Here is a 27,717-nt window from a genome sequence, read left to right as displayed (position 1 = left end):
TTAAATTCATTATTGTCGTTCTATCTTGTTTGCACTAGCTTAACACGGATGTTACTCTCAGATCGAATATCAAATAAAGTTGCATTAATTATATATATATATATATATATATATATATATATATTATATATATTAGGATAACCAAGCAATTTTATATGCTTGGTTATTTTAGCTCCTAATCCCAAGTGTGCAAACAATTAAGTTTGCGCCTGAAACAAAGTTCAAGTCTAAAGATGGTACAACACCAGGGCAGCTCATTGTAAAGGTGGTTAAAGCTTTGATCACTATTCTTAGTATTTTCCCATAATGTAAAGCACATCTCACTAGAAGATGTATACTGCAATGCATTATGGGTGAGGTCACTACCCAGACCGGTTTCGACCTTTTTTGAGGTCTCCTCAGTGAGTAGCTAGACCCTAAATACCAAGGTTTTAGTAATACAAAGCCTTATCAACTTTAATTATATAAGTTGCAACAAGGTGTATTAAGTTTTAATAAAAATCTCTGGAGGAGATATTGATGGGAATAAATTTTTAACTTGGGTATATTGTATATTAGGATAACCAAGCAATTTTATATGCTTGGTTATTTTAGCTCCTAATCCCAAGTGTGCAAAAAAGGTCGAAACCGGTCTGGGTAGTGACCCCACCCATAATGCATTGCAGTATACATCTTCTAGTGAGATGTGCTTTACATTATGGGAAAATACTAAGAATAGTGATCAAAGCTTTAACCACCTTTACAATGAGCTGCCCTGGTGTTGTACCATCTTTAGACTTGAACTTTGTTTCAGGCGCAAACTTAATTGTTTGCACACTTGGGATTAGGAGCTAAAATAACCAAGCATATAAAATTGCTTGGTTATCCTAATATACAATATACCCAAGTTAAAAATTTATTCCCAATATATATATATATATATATATATATCAAAAGCTATCGAAGCCTAAGGCCCGAGTGCATTGTTGCGAATGATCTGTTGAGTGTTTGGTCTGTACATTGTACAAGATATATATATATATATATATATATATATATATATATATATATATTCCTGTGCTTACGTGTATAATAAACAGCGTGAAAAAGTGAAAAAGAGTTGGTGACCGTATTTTCCGTCACGAAGATGTGTGCATATCCTTAATTACACAGTCGGTGGTTGGAGTTTCGCAGCTCAAAAGCTATCGAAGCCTAAGGCCCGAGTGCATTGTTGCGAATGATCTGTTGAGTGTTTGGTCTGTACATTGTACAAGATATATTCTAATCCCAGCTCGTGATAAGCGGAACGTGCACGTGATCTTTAATTATGTATATTCTTTCGTCTCGGAGCAGGGATGCTAATGTTTTAGCAGATTTGCCGTAAGGCAAAAAAAAAAAAAAAAACGTTTAGCTTACTTAGCAAAGAGTGGTATAGCTTACGCGTAATAATTTGTCATTATGGAAAATACATCATAACAAAATCAAAAGTTTTCTTTGCGTCATTTGAATGCTGCCAAACGTAACTATTATCAGCTATGGTTGCTACGTTTTACAACTGGCATGGCTTTCATGTCATACGAAAATATGTGACCATCCAATTATGTATGAACAGTTTGTACTGGTTTTTCTTAATGTAAGCGATATTGAAATAAGTATTAGTGAAATTTTGTACATACATCGTTAGCCGTTTTCAAAACAGCAAATTTTAACAAGTGTAAGCGAAATTTTAATTTTTGTTTATAGACTCATTTATCAACCATTAGTACAGTTCTGGGACACTGGCCCAAACTACTTATCAATTTCTCATGAGATGAAAGTCCAAACTCCCCTGCCCTTTTGAGAATATTACAGAACCTTGAAATGGTGCAACTGAGATACAAATTAAACAAATGGGGTGGTATAAACGTTTTTAACATTATATTTGATGTGATATTGAGCAATTTCCTGCATACTTTTGTTTATCAGATGTTGTGTGTGTGTCTTCATTACACACACATACACTGATTCTAAGCAAGGATTGTTTTTTTTTTTTTTTTTAATGAACAAGCTTGATCATTTATGCTATAATAATATCATAAAAGAGCTGGCATTTTGATTTGCTAGTTCTTTACTTGTTGTGATTTTGTGTTCAGCTGTTTAATTTTTTAGCCTGCAGTGTTATGTCTTGAGTGTGTGGGTTTTTATACATATAAATTCTCACTATTGAGAATTCCTGGATATTAAGATTTTCCTTTCTACCACCCAATCAAAAATATTGTCTTGCATGTTCTCGTTTATTTGATATCTTGTTCCATGGGGGCTTCATTGGGATTTGCAGTAACTATTAATATTAATTAATAATCATTGTTTAAAATGGGAAGGATGCCTTTTATAGCAGCAGGAACACCTGTTATTTTTCAGATTTTTATTTTCGATTGTTGGCCTGTCTAGAGTTATTGCCAAAGCAATTAAAGCTTTGGTGGGAGAGGGAGTGTATTATGTTAATTGACTATGGTATATCTGTGTTTGAGGATGAAAAACCAGTATTTATTTATGGAACTCTTGCATATAGCACTGTAAAATTGTGAACTTATGAAAGTGAACACTTTTACACACCTCTACGCATGCGTTTTTCATAGCATTTAATTTTATAGTTCTTTTAAATTGGCTTTTCACCTTCTCAAAAAGTTGGATAGTGTACATCATTTATTGTTCAACTACTAGCATGTAGAATAGAAGTTTATTAACAATTTTAAGTCTGTCTTCAGGAGCATCTAGACATGCAATATAAAGTCCTGAAAAAATCTTAAGAATCGTGCTTCTGTGGTCGAGGGCATGAATGTGGTCAGACATTCCTGATGTTGATGTTGGAAATTAATGACTAGCATATGTTGATTAGTGGAAAGTTGAGGAACTGGTAGGCACTTGTAAATATGTAATCTTGAACCCAGGAGAAATTATTCAGTAATTTGGAGTATACATTTGAAGACAATGATTACTGAAATAATGGTATTCTCTAGTGATTATTTTTAGATGACACTTCATGTAAAAATAATAAATGGTGGAGGGTGGGGACCTCCCATGATGGTACAAAGTCTTTTGTACTATCCTATCTTCCAGACCACCATCAATAGGATCCAATGCCTTACTGTCATGTTTGCAATGTAATGCTACCCATGGACATCTGGAAAGGAGGATCTTGGTAGTCTTGCACCACTTTAGCAAAATGTGTGGTCTTGGATGGACCAGCCAAGATCATTCATCTAGTGGGCATGCCTACAATGGTCAACAGTGTTGCGGTAAGTAACCTTTCCCATGGTCCGGGGACAGGGCCCAAGGCTTGCTGTGATGTCAGTGCAGCATCTAGGATAACCCTGGTATTCCACTCCCAACTGCAGTCATTGCTTGCTGGTGAGTGGGTGCCTCATGTGTGGTTTTGTGGTGGGGTGGGGAGCTCTGGCACAGAATCAAACAACTCATGAGAATTGGTAATTTTCATCCTCTTGTTTACTAGGGGCCCCAACAAGCCCCAGCTAGCTTCACAACATATATAATCATCAACAGAAAACCAAAATAACAAACAAAAAGCATCATAAGATGCAACAAAAAATACTACTTTTTCATGCATTCAACAGAGTAATGTCCAGAATGCCAAAATATGTAAAGAAATTATGTTCAGGATATCCTTATTGAAGCAGCTCCACTAGCACCATAGAAAAATTACTTTATGTACAGGGAATGTTAATTGTGGATGGACACACACTTTGCTAGATGTATAATATTAGAGTGGGAACCCCCCCCCCCCTGATTTTCTGGATAAGATCTGTGTTGAACTCAAGGACCAAGCAGTGACAGCCATAAGAAGAATCTGTACACATAGGGATGGGTACCTGGTTCCCATGAACATGCAAAAATTCAGCACAAAAAAACAGGACATAAACTGTGAGGGGGGGGGGGGTTTCCTGAAAAAAAAAAAAAAAATTTCAGTGACCTGAAATTCGCTTTTCTACTACAATAATCAATAATTATCAATAGCAATTGGAACAGAATTAGGTATTTTGTTATTTAATATTTTGATGCAAATTAAGTTTTTTTTTTTGTAGCAGGAATTATGTAATAAGTAATTGAGATAAATTGGTAATTGTAAATAAAACAATTAAACTGGCATTAATTTTTTAATAATAGAAATTTATATTAAAATACACAAGTTCCTCAAAATTTACTTGTAGTCCAGCAGTTTGTTTCTTGGATATTTGGGTGATACAGCTGACATGTTCTTGTTTCTTATATAAAAAAAAACAAGAACATGTCAGCTGTATCATACACCATTACTCACAAAATCTGAAAATCATTGCCCTTAATTCCTTTGAAGTATGTTTTTATAATTATCATCGATTTTACTGTGTCAGTATGTGCAATTGATTTTTATCCATGCTCCATTTCTGCTTTAAGCAATGGAACAGAGCAGTGTCATATTCAACAATAGTTTCATATCAAAAGGAATCTCATTCATAATTTCATTATGAAAGTGTTGGAAAATTTCTTTCCATTTATCACTAAATGAAGTCTGATAATAGTTCCAAAATGCAGTTTTTCCCTAAGTATAACTCTTATTATTATAATTCATATTGATGATGATCAGCCTATCTTTTCCATCCACTACATGGGTGAATGCCTCTCTCATTATGGGAGGGTTGGGTCTACTTCTCCCATGGTGACCCAATCCATCTTAGGAGAGTGTTTATTCATGTGCATGAATGAATGTATGAAGGTTGGGGGGGGGGAGACAACCACAAACATCCATGCCTAGGTGGGATTCAAACCCACATTTTCTTGGCTGGAAAGCGAATACACTAACCACTTGGCCAACTAGGCTGGCATAATTCATATTAGAATTCATTAAGTAAATTATCTGGGCTTGTGCTAATGTGGATACCGACAGTATTTAATTCATGTTAAAAAATGTTAATTTTCTTGACCATAGCAGTTATAAAAAAGACTTCTAATGAGACTATATTGATCAAGTACATATAATAAACAACTATGCTTTACCAACTAGTTTCACCAACTAAGGCTGTTGGCATCTTCAGGGTACATAACTGATGTAAGGCACTAAAAAGTAAAAAAACTGTTACAAACTATAATCAACTGATTCAAATTATATTAGACAAAAGAACATAGCTCATACAAAACATGCATTGAGCGTGCATGATCTCACTTGTTATTTAGGAACGTTCTATGGTTGGCACTGTAATTCATTTCTGGTGAGTTAAGAGATCTAATAAGGGTCTTCCAGATCACGGGCAAGATTAGTCCTTGGTTCCTGTTAAGGTTTTGTGTACAGCGGGCAACTGCTGTGGCTTCTTTAATTAATCGGGAGCGGAAGTACTCCTCTATATAAGGATTTGTGCTTCTATCCCACTCTATGACATGGTTCGTTCTCGAGAAGTGAAAAGCTAATCCCGATTTTTCTTCTCTTTTATTATTGACATCACCAATGTATTCTTTTTGCCTAATTTCAAGGCTCCTTGAAGTCTGGCTGATATAATTCAAGCGGCACGAGCAGGGTATGTTGTAAACTCCAGCATATTTGAAGAAAGGATGGTTATCTTTTGGAGATCTTAAGAATTGTCTAATCGTTTCTGTAGGTTTAAAGGCCACTCTTATTTTATGTGGTCTAAGGAGTTTTGCAATCTTATTCAAAACTGTCCCCAAGTATGGAATGACGATGGTAGAAATATAACGTATGTCATCTCGTTGTCTTTGTGGGGGGTCAGAGAAAAGTATCTTGTGGACGAGTCTTCGAGGAAATCCATTCATGGTAAGGTTGTTGGATATCAGAGATAGTTCTTTCTGGAGGTCCTATTGCTCTGTTGTAAGGAGAGAAGGTTCTTCAGCATGTGCACAATGCTAAGTTTCTGAGAAATGTGGTGGGAGGAAGTAAAATGTAAATAACGTCCTATATTGGTAGGTTTGCGGTAAACTGAGAGGTTGATACCACCATTCGTTAGCTTCTTAATTAAAGTATCCAGAAATGGTAATTGGTTATCTTTTTCAAGTTCTAGACTAAATTTGATTGTGTGGTGTAAAGAGTTGATCTTGTTTAGGAAGTCTAACATGTCCTATTTTGTGTGGTTCCAAACAATAAAAATATCATCCTCATATCTTCACCATACTGTGGATTTAGGGTCTACTTGTGATAGGATTTTACTTTCAAAATCCTCCATAAAGAGATCAGCACAAGATGGAGAGAGGGGCTACCCATTGCAAGGCCAGTCAATTGCTGATATATGGTTTTATTCCATGTGAAAAAGTTTGATGTTAAACAATGACGGAACAGAGAAGTAATATCTTGTGGGAGCAAACTTCCTAAAATGTTGATGACTTCCTCCACAGGGGTGTTAGTGAATAGAGATGCAACATCTAAGCTGGCGAGTAGATCTGTATTGGAGATTGAGATGTTGTTCAGTTTCTCTACGAAATGTTGCGAAGATTCATTACCCAACAAAAATCTGGAATATACAAGATACAATTGTTCATAAAAAAAGGTATTTTTATGAACAATAAAAATACTTTTTTTTATTTTGTGTCTCATGCTGTGTGAAACACAAAGACTGGTCGAGAGATGCTCGTCAGAACTCACCAAGTACATGTAAAAAAAAAATAAAATAAATAAAAACTGGATCAGCAGCCCATATAGCACAGACAAATCATTAATGCTATGGCATGCATTGATTGCAATATCTTAATTTGAACATTTAAAGAATCATCAGAAATAAATTAGAGTAACACAGTATTATCCTACATCAGGTTTGGTTGTCGTTCCTCAGAAGCATAGCACGTACAGATCTCAGTCTACGAACCATATGGTCATCACAATACAATGTGAATTAAACACAAGCACATTGTTAATCTGAGGTGTTTTGTATTACTGATACCATTAGCTTAAGTGTTACAAAATCTAGTAATTCATTATGGTTTAGTGTATTTTACTCTCCATAAGAACTAGTAGAGATTAAAACTTAATAAATTGTTCAACAATTAGTCTCTCTGTGGTAAATATATTTGACATCAATTCAACATGTCTAAGGTTGTATAGAACTGGAAAATTCATCCTTCATCCTGATATTAAGTTATTATATCAGGTTAAATGTAGAAAATAGTTAAAATAATTTGTAGCCATATCTTAACAAAACATTTGTAGTAACATTTTTAATATCAAGTGATGAACTTGATATTAGAAATTACTGGTTTTAAAAATTTCTCTGCTCACATTTTTATAAAAAAAAAATTCTTGATTAATTACTTATTAAATACTTTTTTGAAATTGAAGTATCATTTCACATGTAGGCACAAGACATACTTTTGTCATTAGATTTGACTATTTGTTTCATGATGGACTGTAACCTATGCTAAAAAGCTCTATATATTATAATAGAAGTTTTTTAACAAGTTTTATATTGACTATAAAATTATAGTTGTTGAAAGTATTTTTCACTTTGTTATATATTAAATTAGATGTCAGGAAATTATATTCTTTAATCCTTTATCCAAGTATAAGCAAACAAAGTTTGCACATGAAGTATCTTCATGTGCTACTTTGTATATAGAAGCTAATGATTTCACATTTAATTGCCTAAGTATTCCATAATGTAAAGCACACATCCTTTTGGGTATGTATAATGCTATGTATTATGGGAAGGGCCACTATCCAGACTGATTCTGACCTTAATGGAGATCTCATCAGCTGGAGCCGGACCCAGAGCAGATACTAAAGTTGAAGTAATGCAGAAGTCATATATCCCATATGCAAGCAGGGGCATGCCTGTAGTGTCTGGCGCTTGTGTGCAGAACTTTAGTTGGTGCCCCTATTCCCACTTCCAATAAAAAAATCACTTTAAGAAAACGTTTTTTTTTTTAAAGTATTTCCTCCTCTTTGGCGCCTTTACTATCCTGGTGCCTGTGTGCATCGCACGCATTGCACATATGGCCGGTGCACCTCGTATGCAAGTAGCTAAAAGATGTCATCACACTTTAGTATTAAAATACTGTGGATTAGAGTAAGTTGTTTTGAAAGTTTTTCACTTAGTTATATATTAAATTATTAGTTATAGAAATTATAAAATAATTTATTAATTAATTATATTTAAATATTGTAATAAATTTATAAAATAAGTATTAATTATTAGTTATATATTAAATTTCTTGGCACCTTAATTTAATATATAACCAAGTAGAAAAAAAACTTTCAACAACTTGCTCTAATCCATATTATTTTAAATAATAAGGTGTGACACCTTTCCAAGAACCTCCGTAGCTCAGTCAGTATAGACAAAGCCCTTTGTTTGGAAAGACCTGGATTCAGTTCCTGTCCATGACGTGAGGAATCTTTATCTAGTTTCTTTCGACTAAAGGTGAGTTAGCTGGTCTCATATGGAGATAGGGGATTTTTTTCATCTGGAAATTCGTGTTTTTCGTCCCTCAGAACAGGCAAACCAGCTCCTTGAACATGCATGGATTTATAGCCAATATAAAACTTGTCTTCACCACACGTCATAACACCCATAGTTAACCATGAGTCACATCATGGTTGTCACCCTCCTAGATAGGAGATGGCACTTGAATGGGAATGGGGACACCTTTCCATTACTTGTATATGGGAAATATCCTTCATCTCCTGCTACAACTTCTTCAAATTTCTTTCCATATTTGTGTGCACTTTTGCCTCATATGTAGCCTTTATATTGATTAGGCATTATGTTATGACTAGACAAACAATAATTCTGATTGCACCAGAGGCAAAATCCTTATAACTCATATTTCAAAAAATGTTACATTCTTATTATGCACATGTCATTTAAGGGATAAGTGCAACAGACCATCCAATATTCTTTATACCCTATCTTTCACCTTTTTTATCTTCTGACTAGTGTTCTTTGATGCACTTATCAAAATTTGATTATGTATCCCATCTCTCTCTTTCACACACTTTTGTCAGATATTTTCAACATCAGGAAATTGAAACTAAGTGGTGAAACATTACCCATTCTCAGTTTTCAAATCAAACTGGGCAAAACCATTGCTGTTGTTTCAACTCTAGCAGTTGCATGTTAAGAAAATTTTTCCAATACACATGAGACTGATATATTCCATCTTAGAGCATGGTAAAGAACGTTTACAAGCTTTAGATGTCTGTAAACAACTGTATGCATGCTACAACAACTTTCATCATGCTGCTTCTCTTAGGTAGTGTAGGAAAACATTAATCCCTATCTACCAGCAGCTTTTCAAAACATTCAGATAAATGGTTAAAAATCATTTTTAGTGGGATCTACTGTTTTCTGAGATGGCACAGTATTAAATGAAATGCAGTAACTACACTTCTGAGTTACATGCCATAGAGCTTGCATTAGACTTTATGAAGTTGAAATATATACTGTTTATAGGTCACTGATGTAAATTCACTTGATTGAATTCAGTCATTATAGTCTTAAAATCTTATTGTTGCCCATATCCACTCCTCTTTGATTATATGGTCTTGCTTGACTCCTGATAGGTTATAGTCATCTCATCCCCCTCTTTGTTGAGCAGTGATATCATGCCCATGAGTGAATATTGTTGGACAATTGAATGTTTTATCTAGCTTCTTGAAAACATTCATTTATTGGACTATCTCCATTTCATTAATGAAAGCCCTCTGTTTTTAATAATATAAGCCCTATCCAGATTTTGTCACACTCTTCTATTTTTGCCTTTTTTTTTTTTTTTTTTTGTAAACAAAGAAATCAAATATATTTCAGTAATCTCATTTTTAAACTAATTTGTTTGAATTTTAGATTTTTGTTTTTATATTCAGAAATTTTTTTTGCAGAACATTTATAACAAATTTATTTTATGATTACAGCAATTCCTCGATTAATGCATTCTTTAAAACAGGTGCATTAATTGAAAATGCACTAATCGAATATAATAACCTATGGGAAAAAGTATAATTCGTTCCTCAAATTTATTTTTTGATTGTTAATTTTTTTATAAATGAATTAGGGTATGTCTCAGGACCTAGTTAAAGGAAAACCATGAAGCTGAAAGACAATAAAACATATTCAGAATATTATTATTATTATTATTATTATTCCTGATACCTCCAAGGAGTCCGAAGACTCATCGTGGGAGGACATCTACAATTCTCTCTACACCTAACCTCTACTACGAATCATCTCCATCAACGCCATCTACCGCCCACTTCCAACACCACCACAACTAGTAATTTTTGTCTGTAAATTGCGTGTGTTCTGATGGGCCGATTTGTATGTATGCGGGATGAAAAACCCGAGTTTCCGGGAGAAAAAACCCTGCTACCTCCATATGAGATCGGCTAACTCACCTTCGATTGAAATCGACCAGATAAAGATTCCTCCCGTCGCGACGAGAATCGAACCTAGGCCTATTCCAATCGAAGGGCGCAATGTACCGTCGTTCTTCCAATTGCGCTACGGAGGCGCTTATTTAGAACTTCATTAGCTACAGCATTGCCATCCATTACCCTCCAAGGATATTGGATTGAATGAATCAATCCATCTATTCCATCTCATCATATGGTCAAAAAATTTATAAATTTATTATTCTACTTAACAAAGAATTCAGCTAACGTAGTTTGGTGGGCATTCTGTTTCTTTTTTTCATACAACTGATGGTATGGCCCTATTGCCTCTTCTGCAAATTTTACTGCTTCTCTCTTTATTAGGGTCAGCCTCTAAGCATTGCTGCTTAAGAACTTCGGTTGCACGAAAAATATTTCAATTTGTTTCTTTGAAATCTCTCTGGGCTGGTCAGTGATTAAATTTTTTTCGTATTCTTTGGGATCTTCCTGCTGTGCATCTAAATTTAGCAGGTCGGAATCGCTCAGTTTCTCAGAATGAGATTTAATTGACTTGGATTCATTTGAAAAGCCTCTAAAATCATTTGCCCAAGGGGAAGAATGTGCTTCCAAATGGCTCGCATATTTCTCACAGTAATTTCATTCGACTTTGCTACTTTATAACCAGACTGAGATTTCTCTGATTTGGCCAGAAAAGTCTTGGAAGGTGTTCACTACCAAAAAGCCGGTTTCATCGACATTAAAAATTATTGGTCAAAATAGCCCCCTTCCACAATTTTCTTCAAAATCTCTGGATAATTTGTGGCCACTTCCTTATCTGCACTTGCAGCTTCGCCTGTGATTAGAACATTATGTAGGCTATTTCTCTTTATGAAACGTTCAAACCACCCAGCACTAGCATGGAATTCTTATTTTCCATTATTGATAGCCCTTTCTTTCAAGGATGCAAAGAGACTTAATGCTTTTGATTTATCACTGCTTAGAGGGATCTGTTTTTGGTTACAATCTTCCATCCATATAGAAAGACGTCTCTCTAATTCAATGATTATAATACTTTGATTTCGAATGCATGCATGCATGATGAACTTGAAGCAACCTTGCCTTTCTCAATGTATTCAGCAGTTTTGCTTAAAATGCTCTTATAGTTGATTCACCCATTTTTGTGTTCTTGTCCTATCTTTGCTCTGGACTCATCTTGTTCATTTTTCTTTGTTATTTCAAGTTTTTCTTCCAGTGAGATTACTTGTCAAATCATTTTCACACTTCCATATTTTCGCTCATTTCGCGGAAAATACTTTAAAATAACATAAAAAAAAAATTAGGAAAGCGATTGCAAAGGAGGCACGAGATATGATCATCAAAATCCTATGTAATTAGTAGGCGACATTAATTTATGCATTAAATTTGGAACATAGTGTAGATAGAAATAATGTAGTATGGCATTAAAAAATAACTTTGTAAAATGTTTTAAATCGATAGCTAAATTATTTCATCCTAGTGAGTGATTTTTTTAAAATGGTTAGCCATAAAAAATGTATAAATAGAAAATTTTTAAAATCAGTAACATTTATTTTTAAGATGTATATAGGTGCACTAATCAAATTTGTGTATAGAAAAAAAAATTGCGCACTAATCGAGGGATTGCTGTATTTTTTAATTTCAGTTATATTTTTAACCAGGAATGTTGCAATATAACCTTAATTGCTTATAAGCTATTGAAGACTAAACCATAGCAGCATCCAGATAGTTCTGTTATTATTTGTGGGGAGGAGGATTCTAGCCTCTTGAGAACATTCAGTACCCCTTGTTTTTTCCCAGAAAGAGATCAGAAGAATTGCCTCTCGTGAATCTAGAGGGAGAGAATAAGTTCGGGCATAGCAGTTTAATGAAATGTTTGTTTTGATGCTCCGAATGTCATCAGAATGCTTAAAGACTACTTGTGTGCTTGACTTTGTTTGTTGAAAGTTCTGCAACTGGGTTGACCTGTGAGTGGAAATAAGTTGAATTAGTGCTCTTGGATAAAGGTGTCCAAAATGGAAGCATCATAGAATTAGATTAGTTTGTATGTCTTTAGTGATTTTTTTTTTTTTGAGATAATAGAAAAATTTGTAATGGCTTCTATATTGCAATAGATAGATGGTGATTCTTTCCACATGCCAGCATGGATTTGTTAAAGGAAGTTTATAATAAAGTAAGAATAGTAGTTGATGAAGGAAAGCAGCTGCTGTGATATTTTTGGATCTTGCAAAGCCATTTGATATGTTACTTCTTGACAGGCTGATATTTAATTTGCAACTTATGGGTTTAGATAATTAGTTACTGGATTGAATTGGCAGTTAACTAATGCTAACTAATTTTTGTTAACTTCCAGCTATCCCAATATCTGTACGTTCGATTAAATCTATGTGCATAACTAGATATAATCTTGTATCTAGATTTGAGCTAAATGACAATACATATGCACATATATATGATTTCTTGTTTAATTTGTTTCATCCAGGAATATGTCACACTTGTGGAGAAAAAGTAACTGGAGCTGGACAGGCATGTCAAGCAATGGGAAACTTGTATCATACAAATTGTTTTATCTGCTGTTCATGTGGTGAGTTCCATGTGTCTTATAACACTTCCAGTTAAAAATAAAAGTTGCTGCTATTTTGAATTTTGCTTGTTTGTGGCTGAAACTTGAAACTATTTTTATTATTTTTATTTTTTTTAGTATATACAGTGTTACATTTTCATTTCGTAGATAAAACGTTTTGAGTTATCCCTTATTCATCAGAAATACTGTATCACAGATTTTTTATTTAAGGTCATTTAATATTGAATTTCAAACATGTACTTTATAACTGCAGTCACTATATAACTACAACATACCTCTCAGTGCTTGAGGTATTTGAGTATGAATTATACATATGTACATTTCCAGTCTGAATCTAGGTCTGAAACTTGATTCACAGATAATAATAAATTATACAGTGCATCCTCAGATTATGCGCAAATTCAAACTTGCACTCTGCCTGTTATTTACCATTTTTATTTTATTTACACTCTCAGTTCAAAGCTATGAACATTGGAGAAAAACCCAGATGGAATTGTTGAGCAAGAACATTTCATATCACTTACTCATACTTTAGGCAATGACTGTGTGATCTGCTCAACATTGTCTCTTTGTCATTAGTCTGTAGAAATTAGTTGGAAACTCAAACTTATGTGGAAGTAAATTTAATCTATGTAAAATTTTTTCACCTAAGTAGCAAAGCCATCCTCAGTACATTAACAACAGAACAAAAAATGAAATGCTGTAAAAGAAGTAATTTCAAGAAATGCACTACAGCATAAGTAAGACAGCAGATTGTCAGTAAATTCTTAATTTGAAAAAAATATTATAAGATAATAATCAGAAATTTACAGAAGATTGATACAGTAATATTTCCTATAAAGTAGATAACTGAAGGCCGTCAGATCTGTTTTAATGTGAGCAGTTTAGAAATGCCTCAGAGCATTCTTTGTATAAACATTCTACAAGGAATCCACTTTTTATTTGAGAGTTTCATTTTTTTCCCAAAGAATCTTATGTTTTGAGATGGCATGTTATGTTAGGCCACACCACTCCAGTTCATGATGCTGGATGTATGATTTATGTTCTACACCAGGGCTATCTAACCTTAGGTAATCCGAGGGCTGCATTAGGAAAAAAAATTTATCCAAGAGCCTCATTACAATGCGTATCTAGTAATTTGGTGAACAACAGCGACACAACCTTGAAAGCTGAACAAATGAACAACACTAATTTCACACTAATCACATGCTCACGTTCCCCGTGAGCACCTGGAGCATGTGCGCTGGAACAAAACGGTGTAAGAACGCTTCTTTGACACATCTAATATTTGAAAAATGCATGGTATATGTAAAAACACCAAATAAAATTATCAACATCGAGATTATCGATTAGTGATAGAATTAAAATATCTAATACGCATTTGATTCAAATTGTTATTTTGTTTTTTCGCTTGTGAAAATCAAAACCCACAAGTGGGAGCACATAATTGCACTGTGGGCCTCATGCAGCCTGCAGGCAGTGCTTTGGACAGCTCTGTTCTATGCGATGGATGGCTGCAGATCTACCAGACTGTCAAAAGTAAGACAAACTACAGGAGCAAGGGATCTGTTAGACACATGGAAAACTGAGTGGAGGGAGCTTGTCTTTAGCTAAGAGAACTTGTCTTTTAGGAAAGGAAAGTAGTGCTAAAGTTCTTAGCCTTCTTAACAACAAACTGTTAAGAAGGCTAAGAACTTTAGCAATACATTTAGAAATTCCTTTAATATACAGAAATGAAATCTGATAAAGATCTCCAGGAGATATAGAAATTGGTCGTCTCTAGCTTGGATGGTAAGTTACAATTTTCAATTTTTTAAAGGAAAAAAAAAAAAAGCATACTGATCATTGTATTCATGCTGCTTCTCATCATCATCCCAGTAAAAAAAAAAGTTGGAACCATTAAGACTATTATATCATGCTTATATTTATATCTTCCACTGATGATCTTCTACAGCAAGAATTGAACTTTATCAAATCTGTCATCTTTGAAAAATGATTTTATCAAGAAAGCTTTTAACAACTTTAATCAAAAGCTTACTTGATTAAAGACCCTTTCATGTCAACCAACTTATGGTAAAGCACCATGTAATTGTACTTCACTTATCTGACCCTTCAGTTTAAAAAACAGCAAATTGCCTTCCTGATGTGAATTGGATAAATGGTATATTACTGCATGTTGTTGCTCCATAAATTGCTAAATTATTCTAGAGGTGCCCTATCAGGGACATCCTCAACATAGATCAAAAATTCATTTTTTTGATAAAAATTTATGGAGGCTACTAAGGTATTAAGAAAAATTAATTTAATTTCCTGCTGGTTCAACTTTCATGTTAATAATGATGATCTTAATATGAAGGTCGAAATGTTAGGAAATTAAAGTAATTTTTCTTAACATGGAAGTTGTTATTGTCTGCATAATTTTTATCCAGATGAATTCTGATCACTGTGTAACATTAAAAGAAAGGATTGAAGATTAAGAAATGACACCTCTAAGGCACATCTCATTTGTAGAGATGATCTGTTTCCCACCAGAAATATCATCCTTACCTCTTACACACTTTCAACTTCGATGAAGTGCATCTGAACTGTTCTGTGGAGGCTCTTGCATCCCAAATCCACTGATATGTTCATCATCAAATTCCTGATAAGTATCTGCAAGGTATGCAGAATACTATGATAGTACTACATGAAAATATTCCATAATCACTGATTTCCCATTGACAATTTTCCTCCAGTATTATCAGACCTTATATTTCAGTTTTCTAACATACTTCTTACTGTGTTGGTTCATCTATACCTTGAGTCTTTACCTGCCATCTTGGATTTAAAAAAATGCTTTGTTACCTTTCCTCTCCCATTCTGTTTAAGTGACCATGCTGTCTGAGATTGTTTCTGTTCATACATTCTTGAATGCTAACAATATCAAACTCTTTTCTAATATCCTCATTTTTAATATGATACTGCCATTAATGCTAGCTGTTCATGCCCCTAATCTTTCTTAGAACTTGCATAATCCTCAGAGTCATGATCTGGGTCAGAGATCACAGAGGTCTGTGATCTCTGACCCAGCCCTCAGGTCCATATGTTAAAACTGATTTGAACACTACCGTTTTACATACAGTGGTGTTTTGACTATTTCTCTTTTGACTAATTTTATTCATTTGACTAATCCTACCATACCAGCTTTACTAATTCTGTTGTTTATTTTGATATTTAATTTGCCATTTTCACTAAAAAATTGTGCCTACAAGTTGAAATGTTTTATTTGCCCAATAGAATCTTCATTCAGAAGCAGTTAATGTTTTTCATCGTTTCTGCTTCTTTTCATTGTCTATCTTTTTACTGCTGATTTTCAGACCAAATTTATTACGGCAGTTATTCCGTTTAGTCAGGAAATTCTACAGACTCATACTGGATTTATGTGGAAGTATAACTAACATCGAAAGTAAAGGGCTGAAATTAACATCTCAGAGTTTGATATCAGTTTAATACCACTTTCCTTCCTAATGTGATCCATATAAATGATGAATAGCAGTGGAGATAATGTACACACTTGTCTCACATCTGATTTAACATAAAACCATCTTCTTGTATCTCCTTCAATTCTAACTGCTGATTTACAACTTGAAATATAGATGTGTGTGTGTGTCTGTATAATGTCTTATTTGCATCATATAACTGCAGTCAGCTTTTCTCTTGGCACCTTTTCACATGCCTTTTCCAGATTTGCTACACTTAGAGACATGTTCTTCCCATAATTAATCAACTCTTTGTAATAAATTGAAAATCTGATCCTGACAATCTCTGTTTTGCCCAAACTCATTTTTTTTTTTTTGTTCTCCAATCTTTCTATCACAATTTTTCTTCAACTATTCTCAATTATGTTTGCATAAATCTTACTGGAACACTTAGAGAAATTCCTCTGTAATCAGTGGTGCTCCCGGGGGTCCGCCCCCCCCTCTTCCCCAAAAAAAGAAAGGGGAAAAAACACTAGAAAATTTTCCGAAAATCTTTTCCTAATTAAAATTAAATTTTTTATTTGTGTTGTGTCATGTCTTCTATTTCTATACTACTTATAAATTAGCGGTCACATAAGGTGAGAATACCCTATAGCTCTCGGGAATCACAGCTGCTGTGAGCACAAGGCGAATGAGATAGTGCTCGAGTGGACCGAGCGCTACTTTATTTGCCCAGGCCAAAGGAGATCATGACTATCATGTATTGGCGATCTTTACAGATGCTCAATCATAGGTCGCAGTGTCTTCTCAAATCGTCTACTCAACTCTCCCGCCCTCCCAATATTAAATCCTGAGTGCTCGCCCCCCTTCTCCCTAAGATTAAATCCTGAGTGCACCACACTGTCTATAATTCTTACATTCATCTTTATTCTACTTTTTATGGAAGGTTAATAATTATGAGAGAACTCTACTCCAATCATCTGGGATTTGACCTTCTGACCAGGCCTTCTGAATTATGTAGTGTAGCCTCTGCAAAACTTTTATACCTCCATATTTGAGCATTTCTGGTCAAATATAAGAAGAAGATAGAAATATAAGATCTGATAATGTTGGAGTCTTGACAGGTAACAGATTGAATTGGAAGAGGTAGATAGGAAGTTAGTAATGATGTAAGTTTTCATGTAATACTATCATATCCTGTACACCCCTGAGGGTATATATATCAGGAATTTGATGATGATATCATCTACTCCAGCTGCCTTACCATGTTTTAAGTTTTTGATGGCTTTTCTGTCTCAAGTATTGATATGTATTCCTGATTGCATTCCTGTTGAAAATTTTCTACTACTGTTCTGTCATGCTTGTTTCCTTTAAGTCTTTCAAAGTAATTACTCCAGACATCTATGATATACTTATCTTCAGTTTTCATATCACCTTTATCATCTTTGATTTCTTTTACTGTACTCCTGATATTTATTTTCTATGTTATTATCCAAGTCTTACCATGACTTTTGTTCAGCTAGTTCTGATTTCTTACATTTTTTTCCTGTATTTTCTCAGAGCACAAACTGACTTACTTGCTAGGAACTTTTGATATGCTTCTTTCTTTTGTTTTGCTTCCTGTTAGTCCATTATGGAATTTTGATTTTGCTATCCTTGCACATAGGCTCACCACATGTCTCTCTCACTGAATCAGTCAGTTTTCTTCATTGTTGCAACCAAATCTCTAGGGATTGGTTCTTATTTTCCGACTCAACTCTTCTTTCTTGAATTGTATTTGAGTGTTACACATTTTTTCAATATGATATCCAGTTTTATTCTGCTGAAAACTAAATGGTAATTACTTAAGTTTCAAATCCTATGCATACTCTTATCTTCTGACCCAGTGTCAGGAAGATATATAAGTTAACAATAACATAGTCAATGAGACTTTTATTTCTTGCATCTTCTTTCAGTGTGAATTTGTGCACATCTTAATGTTGGAACATGGTATTAGTAATGACTGTATTCTGAACAAATCAGCAGGTTCTTACTATTATTGCTATTATTTGCTTTGCTCTTTTTTTCCATATTTTTTCAAAACATATAAATAAATCTATAAATATATAATTTATGTATATAAAAATCCCACCCATATGAGAGGTTGCAGAGCATATAACATAGTATCGTTCAAGCAAGAATTAAGGTAGAAGGAATTTATTGATATTTTACTTAATTGTTGGAAGTTGTAATTAGTGAGTATGCTTCATGGGAAAGGTTGTTCACAGAAATAGCAGCATTGAAGGAGAGGCAGGATTGGTGCATTTGCTGTTGGACTGTAAAAGAATGTTTGTTAATTGACATACCTGTACTTCTTATAGTAGTAGATTTTAATGCTCATTACATTCTGTTGGATAGTACAGACACCAATATCAGGGGAAGAGTTCAATATATGCAGCTAATTCTAACTACAGCAGACTCATAGAGACCACAAAAGATGTTCAATATGGTGAATAAATGCTTTGCTATAAGTGAATTTCTTTTAGCTTGGCATGTATCTGTGGAGCTGTGGTCATGACTTTTTAGTAGTTTATTATAGTAGTGAGTTTGTAGTTGCAGTTGCTGTAGTAAGAGCTAAATGTAACAGTGAAATAGTTCAAAATGTATAGAAAGAGACATGAATCATGAGACATAAATATCAGCCCAGAACTTTATTGATTAGCAGTATCCCTGTATTTAGTCATTTTTGTACATATCAGTAGCATTCTCTCTGGTTTTCCCTTTCAGTCGCTTCCGAACTATAGGTGACCTTGTAGGTGTACCACCCACAAAGTATTCCCGGTGAGATTTTTACATGGTAGTTCACCATTGCTTTCCCCAATCCCCCAATTTTATCTGGGCTCAGGACCGGCATATGGCTGGAATGTATTCATGACTGTAATCCATGTGTGTATGGGGCCGGTTTGCCTATTCTGGGGAACAAAAAAACCAGTTTCCAGTTGAAAAAAAAAAACCCTACCTCCGTATGAGACCCGCTAACTCACCTTTAGTCGAAAGAGACCAGATAAAGGTTTCTCATGTCACTGATGGGAATTGAACCCAGGTCTTTTTTCTCAGGATCTGAAAATTCTACTAATATTATTTATTAGTAGAATTTTCGCCTGAGTATCACAGGAATCTTCAGTACATGTATAAAGCTAATTAAACAATAACTGACAGTTCCAAACGGTGTCACCTAAGTAGCTAATATAAGATAACTAAAAAAGGTCAGTACATTTCATAACTTATTTTAAAAATAAATAAATAAATAATACACACACACACACACACACACACACACACACACACACACACACACACACACACACACACACACACACACAAGGTGGTTTAAAATTCCATGTACAAAATTTGAGGGGAGGGGGGATCAACCATATTCACATAGGAAAGCATGACTGGAAACGTCACCGGAAGGTACTAACAGGGACACAAAGATACAGAAATAACACAAGGCAGTAAATAGTGTAAAAAAACTTTATTAGTAACTGAACAGTTCAATAGTAGTTGGATACATAATATGGTTTAACATCAGGTGCTCAAAGTTACTACCATTAGCAATGATGCATGCCTGACACCGACGACGCATCGATTGCTGTATATTTTCTAAAATACCTGGTGTTTCCCAGATATTAGCAGTGGCGATGGCGATTCTTGCCACGAGGTCCATGTCAGAGGCAACGGGCGTTTCGTACACCATGGCTTTAAGGGTCCCCACAGAAAGAAATCAATGCTTGATAATCATCAAGCCCCAAAGGACCTGTCCAAATACTGACGCACAGAAATGCCAAAATGGGCTGGTGTTCCGTTGTGTTGGAACCACATCTGCCGATGCACAGTCATTGGAACATTGTTCAGTAAATCTGGCAGAACGTCTTCCAGAAAGGTCCGATACTTCTGGGAGGCCAGTCGGGGTGGTAACAGGTATGGGCCAACTAAACAGTCAGCGACGATACCTGCCCATACATTAATGGCAAAGCTTTGTTGTGCAGCATGTGATCGCACAGCATATGGGTTCTCAATGGCCCACACACGAGCATTGTGGTGATTGAAGACCCCTTCATGGGTAAATGAAGCTTCATCCGTGAACAGAACACAAGTTGGAAAATCCGGGTCTGTGGCACTTTTCTGCAGAAACCATTGCATGAATTCCACATCTCGAGGATAATCTTCAGCCATCAGTAACTGGACCTGTTGTAGATGAAATGGATGTAAGGACTCAGAATGCAAAACGCGCAATACACTGAATTGAGATACTCCTATAGCAGAGGCAATGACACGTGTGCTTCTCTCTTGATTATTGTCCATCACATGCCACACCACCTCTTCCATGGCAGGATTTCGCATTGATCGTGGCCACTCACTATCATGCCTGCGATCCCTGAATAATCCATAGTCACACAAATTCTGATGCAAATGCGCAAACATTTGGTGATGCGGTACACTTCTTTTTTTTTTTTTTTTTTTTTTGGGTACCTTTCTTGATACATTTGTACAGTGGCTCGTCCATTACCATCAGCTAACCCGTAAACAAGGTGCATGTCTGCCATCTCAGCATTCATAAAACGACGCATGTTCTTATAATTCAAAAACATGAGAAGATTCGCTGCCCAGACCAATTTAAACCTCTGTCGAGGTTTCATTAGTTGGCCCCATACCTAAGGGGCTGGGGGGAATGCAGAAGTCATATAGTTGTGGAAAGTTTTTCTGTTGTCACACTCAGGGACATGCCAAGGGTATTTGCTGCCCAGGTGCAAACTTTTATCGGCTGCCCTTAATACTGCATTGTATAATCCAAATTAGATATTAGCTACATAAAATGCTGCCCTATCAATGTTGCCGCCTGGGTGCGGTGTACACCTTGTACCCTCGGTTTGGTGTGGCCCTGGTCACACTAATGCTAGGATCTAGTTAAACAACTATCTTTTATCCAGAGTATTTAATAATTAGATAATAGATCTTTTTTGTACTTGTATATTGGACATATGATTTCTACATCCTTGGTGTCTGACCTCCCACTTATTTATTTATTTATTTATACGGAGTTTCCCCCCTTTTCTTCCCCGTCCCTATTGGGGTGAGTTGAGCCCCCTCATTGGGGGTTAAGTATTTATGGCTGTAGATCTGTGTGTGTTCATGGGGCTGGTTTGCCTGCTTGTGGGATGAAAAACCCCAGGTAAACTGGGGGGAAAAACGTGCTGTCTACGCCCAAGACCGGCTAACTTGGCTATGGCTGTGGAAGATCCTTAAGCTCCTCATGTCAGCGATGGGAATCGAACCCAGGACACTCCTTCCCCAGGCATATGGTTGTGAAGCGCAAAGCCACTAGGCTAACCGTGTGGAACCTCCCACTGATGATATTTCAATAAAGGTCGAAACAGGTCTGGGTAGTGACCCTTCCCATAATGTTTTTTTGCATTATGGGATACTAAGGCACTTGATGTGAAGTCAATAGCCCCTCTGTAAAAATCCAGACTAGTTGTGAAATTTCTCCCTTTCTGCTCTCCTTCAAGTGCTGCCTATTCCTGGATGTCCAGATTCCTGGATGTTCTGGATGTCCTATTCCAGAATGTCCAGAATGATGTCCAGATTCCTGGATGTCCTATTCCTGGATGTCCATGACCCTTTCTTTCCCAAGCATAGCTTGGGAAAGAAAGGGTCATGGACATCCAGGAATAGGCAACACTTGAAGCTCCATCACTATCACTACAGGGTCCTGTGCAACTTCTATTCCCGCAGTGCGGGATGCTCGCCAGGGTGATCCTCTGTCTCCCCTTTTCTTTAACTGCGTCATAGATGAGTTTCTTCACTCTCTTCCTAGCCATGTAGGCTACTCTCTAGGCACTTCTTCCTTTAATGCTATGGCCTTTGCGAATGATCTTATTCCCGTAGCCTCTACTAAGGTAGGCTTGCAGGAACTCTTTGACCTGGCAGTTGACTTTTTCTCTATTCGAGGCCTTTCTATTAATCTAGAGAAGTCCTGCTTTTTAGCTCCTGTCCCCCCTCTGGTCGTGACAAGAAGCTTAAGGTCGAGACTATAGAATTTTCCATGCATGGGAGGCTGTTGCATGCTTTGTCCTGGAAGAGTGGAGATATCTCTGTATTATGTTCACCCCAAAGGGAAGGTCTTCTGTCCCTTCTATCCTAGAAGCTGGGATCGCTTCTTTGAGGAAAGCTCCTCTCAAGCCCCAGCAAAGACTGTTTCTCCTTTCCCACTATCTCCTACCTCGTTTTTACCATAAGTTGGTGCTTGGTAGGACATATATCTAGGTACTGTTCTGAATGGACAGGACTATCCGTTCATCCGTGAGATCATGACTGACTGCCACCTGACACCCCTACTGCATATTTCCACATGCGAGAGTGAAGGATGGTGGGCTCGGGGTTCCATCACTTAGATGGCTGATCCCACACCTGTGGCTGTCCAGAATCGCGAAGTTAGAACTATCTTCTTTCCCCTATCTGCAGAGAAGCTTTCTGTAGCCCATTAATACAAGAAGACTTTAGGCAGACTAAAGGCTGGTTCCATTATCAAGGTACCTTAATTGAGTCAGCATCTGCAGAACACAAGAGATAGGCATTTCTGTTGTACTGTTCTGTAGATGTTGCTCCTTTTAAAAGAGTCATATCTGGATCCTCCCCAGCATGATTGGGTAAGGGATGGCACCAGACTCCTCCCTGGGTTCGAGTATATTGATCTTATCAGGATGAGGATCAGTGCCCTGTCCACTCGAGCCCACACAGCTCGATGGGGTAGTGACAACTCAAACTGTAGGGCTGGCCGCCACTACAGTGAGACATTGTCTCATATAGCCCAGTATTGCTTCTGCACCTATGGGGTCCACATGCGGAGGCTTGACAGCTTGATTTTAGTGATTAAAAGAGATGGTGACATTTGGGTAGTTGATGCCCAGGTGGTGGAAATAGGATGCCCACTAGCCTATAGCCATAATAATAAGGTAAACTATTATAAGAATAACTAAGATCTAGTTAGTAAGATATGGGAGGAGCATGGGGCACCTCTGAGGTTTACCAGTGTCACCATCTCTTTACATGTCGTATGGAGCACAGATAGCTATAAGGACTTAAAACAGCTTGGGCTTATGCAGAAGGATATAAAAGTTCTTTCCTTGAGGGTCCTACAGGGCATACTGGTGGCATGGCGTTGCCACCCCAGAGAATGACTACAATGATAACTAGAACAGGCATAGTGTAAAACACTTGTAAAGGCTTAGGCCTATATCAAGTCTGAACGAGATGTAAGGGTAGTACTGCCCATAACCAGTACAAAGATTAATAAAAAAAAAAAAAATAACCAGTGGTGTACCACAAGGATCATTCTTTGGTCCACTGTTATTCAACCTGTACATAATGATACTAGGAAGGATTTGACAGGCGACATACAGCTATTTGCTGATGATGCAAAGATAGGTAGGGTAATCAGGAATGTGGCTGAAATGCAGTGCTTGAAGATTGATTTGAATAGGCCGGAATTGTGAGCAGGAGGAAAATGGATGTCAATTTAACATCAGTAAATGCAAAGTCATGCACTTTGGCATTGATTAGATATCTGATGTTGTATTATATTGATGAGATTATGCTAAAAGAAACTGATGAGGCTAGGGATCTTTGAGTGTCAGTAGATAGGAAATTAAAGTTCAGGTGCCATGTAGCAAAGATTGCAAATACAACTCAAAAGATAATTGCAATGCTGAAATGAACTTTCACATGTAAAAATAAGGATGTCATTTTGCCTCTTTACAAGGCCTTGATAAGGCCTTATTTGGACTATTGTGTACAGGTCTTTCCGTTGTGATTCTGATATAGTGGAGAGAGTGCAAAGGAGAGTGTTAAAAATGATATCAGGATTGTGGAATACTGATTATGAAGTCAAATTTAGAATTTGTAGACTACAGACACTGCAAACAGGAGAGAGAAAGAGAGAGGGTGATATTATTGAGACTTACAAACTTCTGGAAGGTCACACAGGATTTCAGTTGATGGCATTTTTCATTTTATGGAGGGTGGGGAAAGGACGAGAGGGCATCCTTGAAAGCTGAGAATAAAGGCTGCTAAGAAGGGGGTGAGGGCTAGATTTTTCTATCATGGAGTTGTGCGTGATTGGGATGATTTCCATTAGATGTTGTGTAAATCCAATGCAATTACACTGCTTACAATGCAAGCAGTGTAAATGAATTCAAGAACAAGTATGATGCTGGCATAGGAGAATGTAATCAGAAAATTGTTAAATAATCCTTTATGTAAAATTATTGTATTGAGCCTTTGTTAAACTAATATGGCACATGACATCATCAAATAAAGCTACTAAATAATGTTAAGTCAGTAAGATAATGTCAAGATTAGTGTAAAATTCTGAGAATTTCCATGAATGGAAATTTCCAGAGACCTGCGAAGAATGACATCATCATGTCCAGTGATCAATACGTGACCATAGTTGCCATGGACAAAGAATTCCAAAGACGTGCAAAGAATGATGTTAGCATGTCTGAAAGTAAATACGTGACCAGTTCCAAGCGACATGCACACAACAGAGTTCAGGTCTATATAAGGCAGATCGTCCAAGAAGAAATTTTTCTTAGGATTCTTTTAGGACTTCTCTTACCTAAATCCCCGTATTGCTAAATCGTTATCGGAAGTGAAAGAGAAGCTTCATAAGCTCAGTCATCTACCTGGATCACCGGTGAGAAATGTGTTGAGTTGCTGTGGAAGGAAGGAACTATACATCGCTGCTATGTTAAGGATCCAGTGAGGAAAGGCACCATCTACTACCCAAACAGGAAAGAAATTTGGTGGGAAAGAACAGGAACATGCCAGTAAGTAGAAAGAAAAGTAAAAAGGAAACTTATGTGTGTACAAGAGTTTGTGAGAGACTGTCTGCTGAACAAATATTGTGAGTAGTTGAAATATTAAATAACAGTATAGCTCTATGTTTGTAAAATATTATATGTTAAAAGTGAATTAGGCTTACCTAGAGAACCAAGATATGTCCTAAAAATGATTAACTGCTGAAATGGGCTGGCTAAGAAGATTACTTGGAGTATCTCTGCTGGATAGACTAAGAAACGAAGACATAAGGAAACGACTAAAACAAGAAATAACAGGATCAAGGGTCTTAGATTTGATCTTCTTGTTTGAGGATGTTATTATTTTTAATGGAATGTTTAATCTTCTTTCAGTTGGTGAGGGTGACCATGAAGTGATCTGATCGCCTGGGTGCTAGCCAGCCATACCTTATTGTTATGAAGCGATGGCATATGGTTTAATGCATCAGCAAGTTAAATTGGTGAGAGAAGGGCAAATAGTCATTGAGACATAATTATGGAGACAAATTGGAAGGAGAAAATAGTAATTATCTCATTGTATCTACGTAAATTCCATTTATGTAGATAAATGGAACAGCATGTGATAAAATGGAAATGCTAGTTAAGAGTCCTCGTGATGGCATCCAGTGATTTATGTAAGGTAACAGATTTACTCATAACTGGGGAGATTGATCCTGTGGTCTTTACATGGAATGTATGGAATGCTTAGTTAATAAGAGGTATGTGTAGACCTACATAGCAGGTAATATGGCAAAGGTTAGTCGATTGGTAGAGCCTCTGCTACTAATGGTTCACACAAAAAGTTACGCAAGTCTGAGTGCGGTTAGTAGTTGGAAGAGGGACCAATTGTTCGATGCTGTTGGCACATTCTCCCTTGATGAGTCTTTGGACTCCCTGGAGGTGTCGCATAATAATACTTGGAAAATGGCTTGTGGTAGAACCAAGGCATCATAAACCATAAGAAAAAGACATTAACAGCCCATGGAAAATGGCCAGGAGTGTTTGGGAGTGGATAGCACAATTGTACTGCATTTCCAGAGTTAAGAGGTTGAACATGTGAGTGAAATGGGTGATTGTGAGATGTGAGAAGCAGAAATAGTTGGATTAGTGAATGATCATCTTTTCAGATAAAATGACAATGATATCACCTAGAAGAAGATTATAAAGTGACGTGATGAAAAAGATGTGAGAAGAGTTAGATTAATTTGGAGCAAGTAAGAATGGATATGAAGCTGATAACATGAATAGGAGGGGGGAATCGCTAGATAGATAGATATAAAATTAATATTTGGTGGAGAGAATATAGAGTAGGTGACTGGTGGTATGATACAGGGACGGTGTTAATGCTGCTAAATGGGGGGGGGGGGCAGTTGTAAGTGAAGGTGATATAGAGATCCTACAATAAGTTTTGAAATGGCCGACAGATAATGGTTGTCATTTCATTCATGCGAATCCAAGTGTAAGCAAACAAAGTTTATGCCTGACGTATCTTCAGGACTGAGGCAACTCGTGGTAAAGGTGGACCAAGCTCTCATCACTACTTGTCTTAGTATCTCCCATAATGCAAAGCACATCTCCTTGCAGACATGTATAATGCTATGCATTAAGGGAAGGGCCACTATCCCAGACCGATTTCGACCTTTATTGAGGTCTCATCAGTGGGAGACAGACTCAGAGGTGGTGATACTAAGGTGGAAGCAATGGAGACATATTTACCTATATGAGTTTCCAAAAGGTATCTCTTCTTATTACTCGGGGGAAAAAAAAAAGAAAAACTTCCAACATCTTTCTCTAAATCCAGAGTAATTTAATAATAAGGTGAGCACCTTTTGGCAACTCGTATAGGTAAATATGACTTCTCCATTGCTTCCACCTTAGTATCACCACTTCTGGGTCTGGCTCCCACTGACGAGACCTCAATAAAGGTCGAAACCAGTTGGAAGCTTGAGTGATGAATGGCAATGCTGTAGCCCATAAAGTTAACTGAGGCAGTGCTGTTGCTGTTACCCCTCAGATGACATATGAGCAGCTCTGCTCGGTGGTGGGGTGAGCCCGCCACAGGGTAGAGCCAACACTGAGAGTTCTCAGTGGCAGGGTGAACCTGCTACTGAGGGGAACGAGTTGCCTCAGTCCTGAAGATACATCAGGTGCAAACTTTGTTTGCTTACACTTGGATAAAGGATTAAAGTAAATTTATTATATTTATTCATGCAAAGTTTAACATTATGGATTAAGGCAATTTACGGGCTGTGTATTACATTGATAGGATAACTTTGTGCACACTGCACAAAGTTAGAGAGGTTAGGGAACTGCAAGTGATTGCAGATATTAAACATATTGGAGGTTAACAAAACAGCACAAAAGGTCACTTTGATGTTGAAGAACATCTGTTGATTAGGGATAAGGAAGGTATTGTATCTCTTTATATTGTATCACTGTGTT

General features: G+C 36.4%; 1 protein-coding gene across 2 annotated transcripts in view; it reads left to right on the top strand.

Annotated features, from left to right (window-relative positions):
• Positions 1-27,717, top strand: part of jub (LIM domain-containing protein jub) — a 242,515-nt gene that overhangs the window by 70,786 nt on the left and 144,012 nt on the right. For both annotated transcript variants that reach the window (XM_090398070.1, XM_090398071.1), the window contains exon 2: positions 12,837-12,938. In XM_090398070.1, coding sequence (XP_090254196.1) covers positions 12,837-12,938 — 102 coding nt within the window. The remainder of the gene's footprint in view (positions 1-12,836; positions 12,939-27,717) is intronic.

This window comes from Typopeltis vanoorti, chromosome 9 (genome assembly GCF_054136105.1).
Source record: "Typopeltis vanoorti isolate ZY-2024b chromosome 9, IOZ_Tvanoo_1.0, whole genome shotgun sequence".
NCBI classification, from domain to species: Eukaryota; Metazoa; Arthropoda; class Arachnida; order Uropygi; family Thelyphonidae; genus Typopeltis; species Typopeltis vanoorti.
Note: the sequence above shows the minus strand (reverse complement) of the source record. Positions and strands in the feature narration are given on the sequence as shown.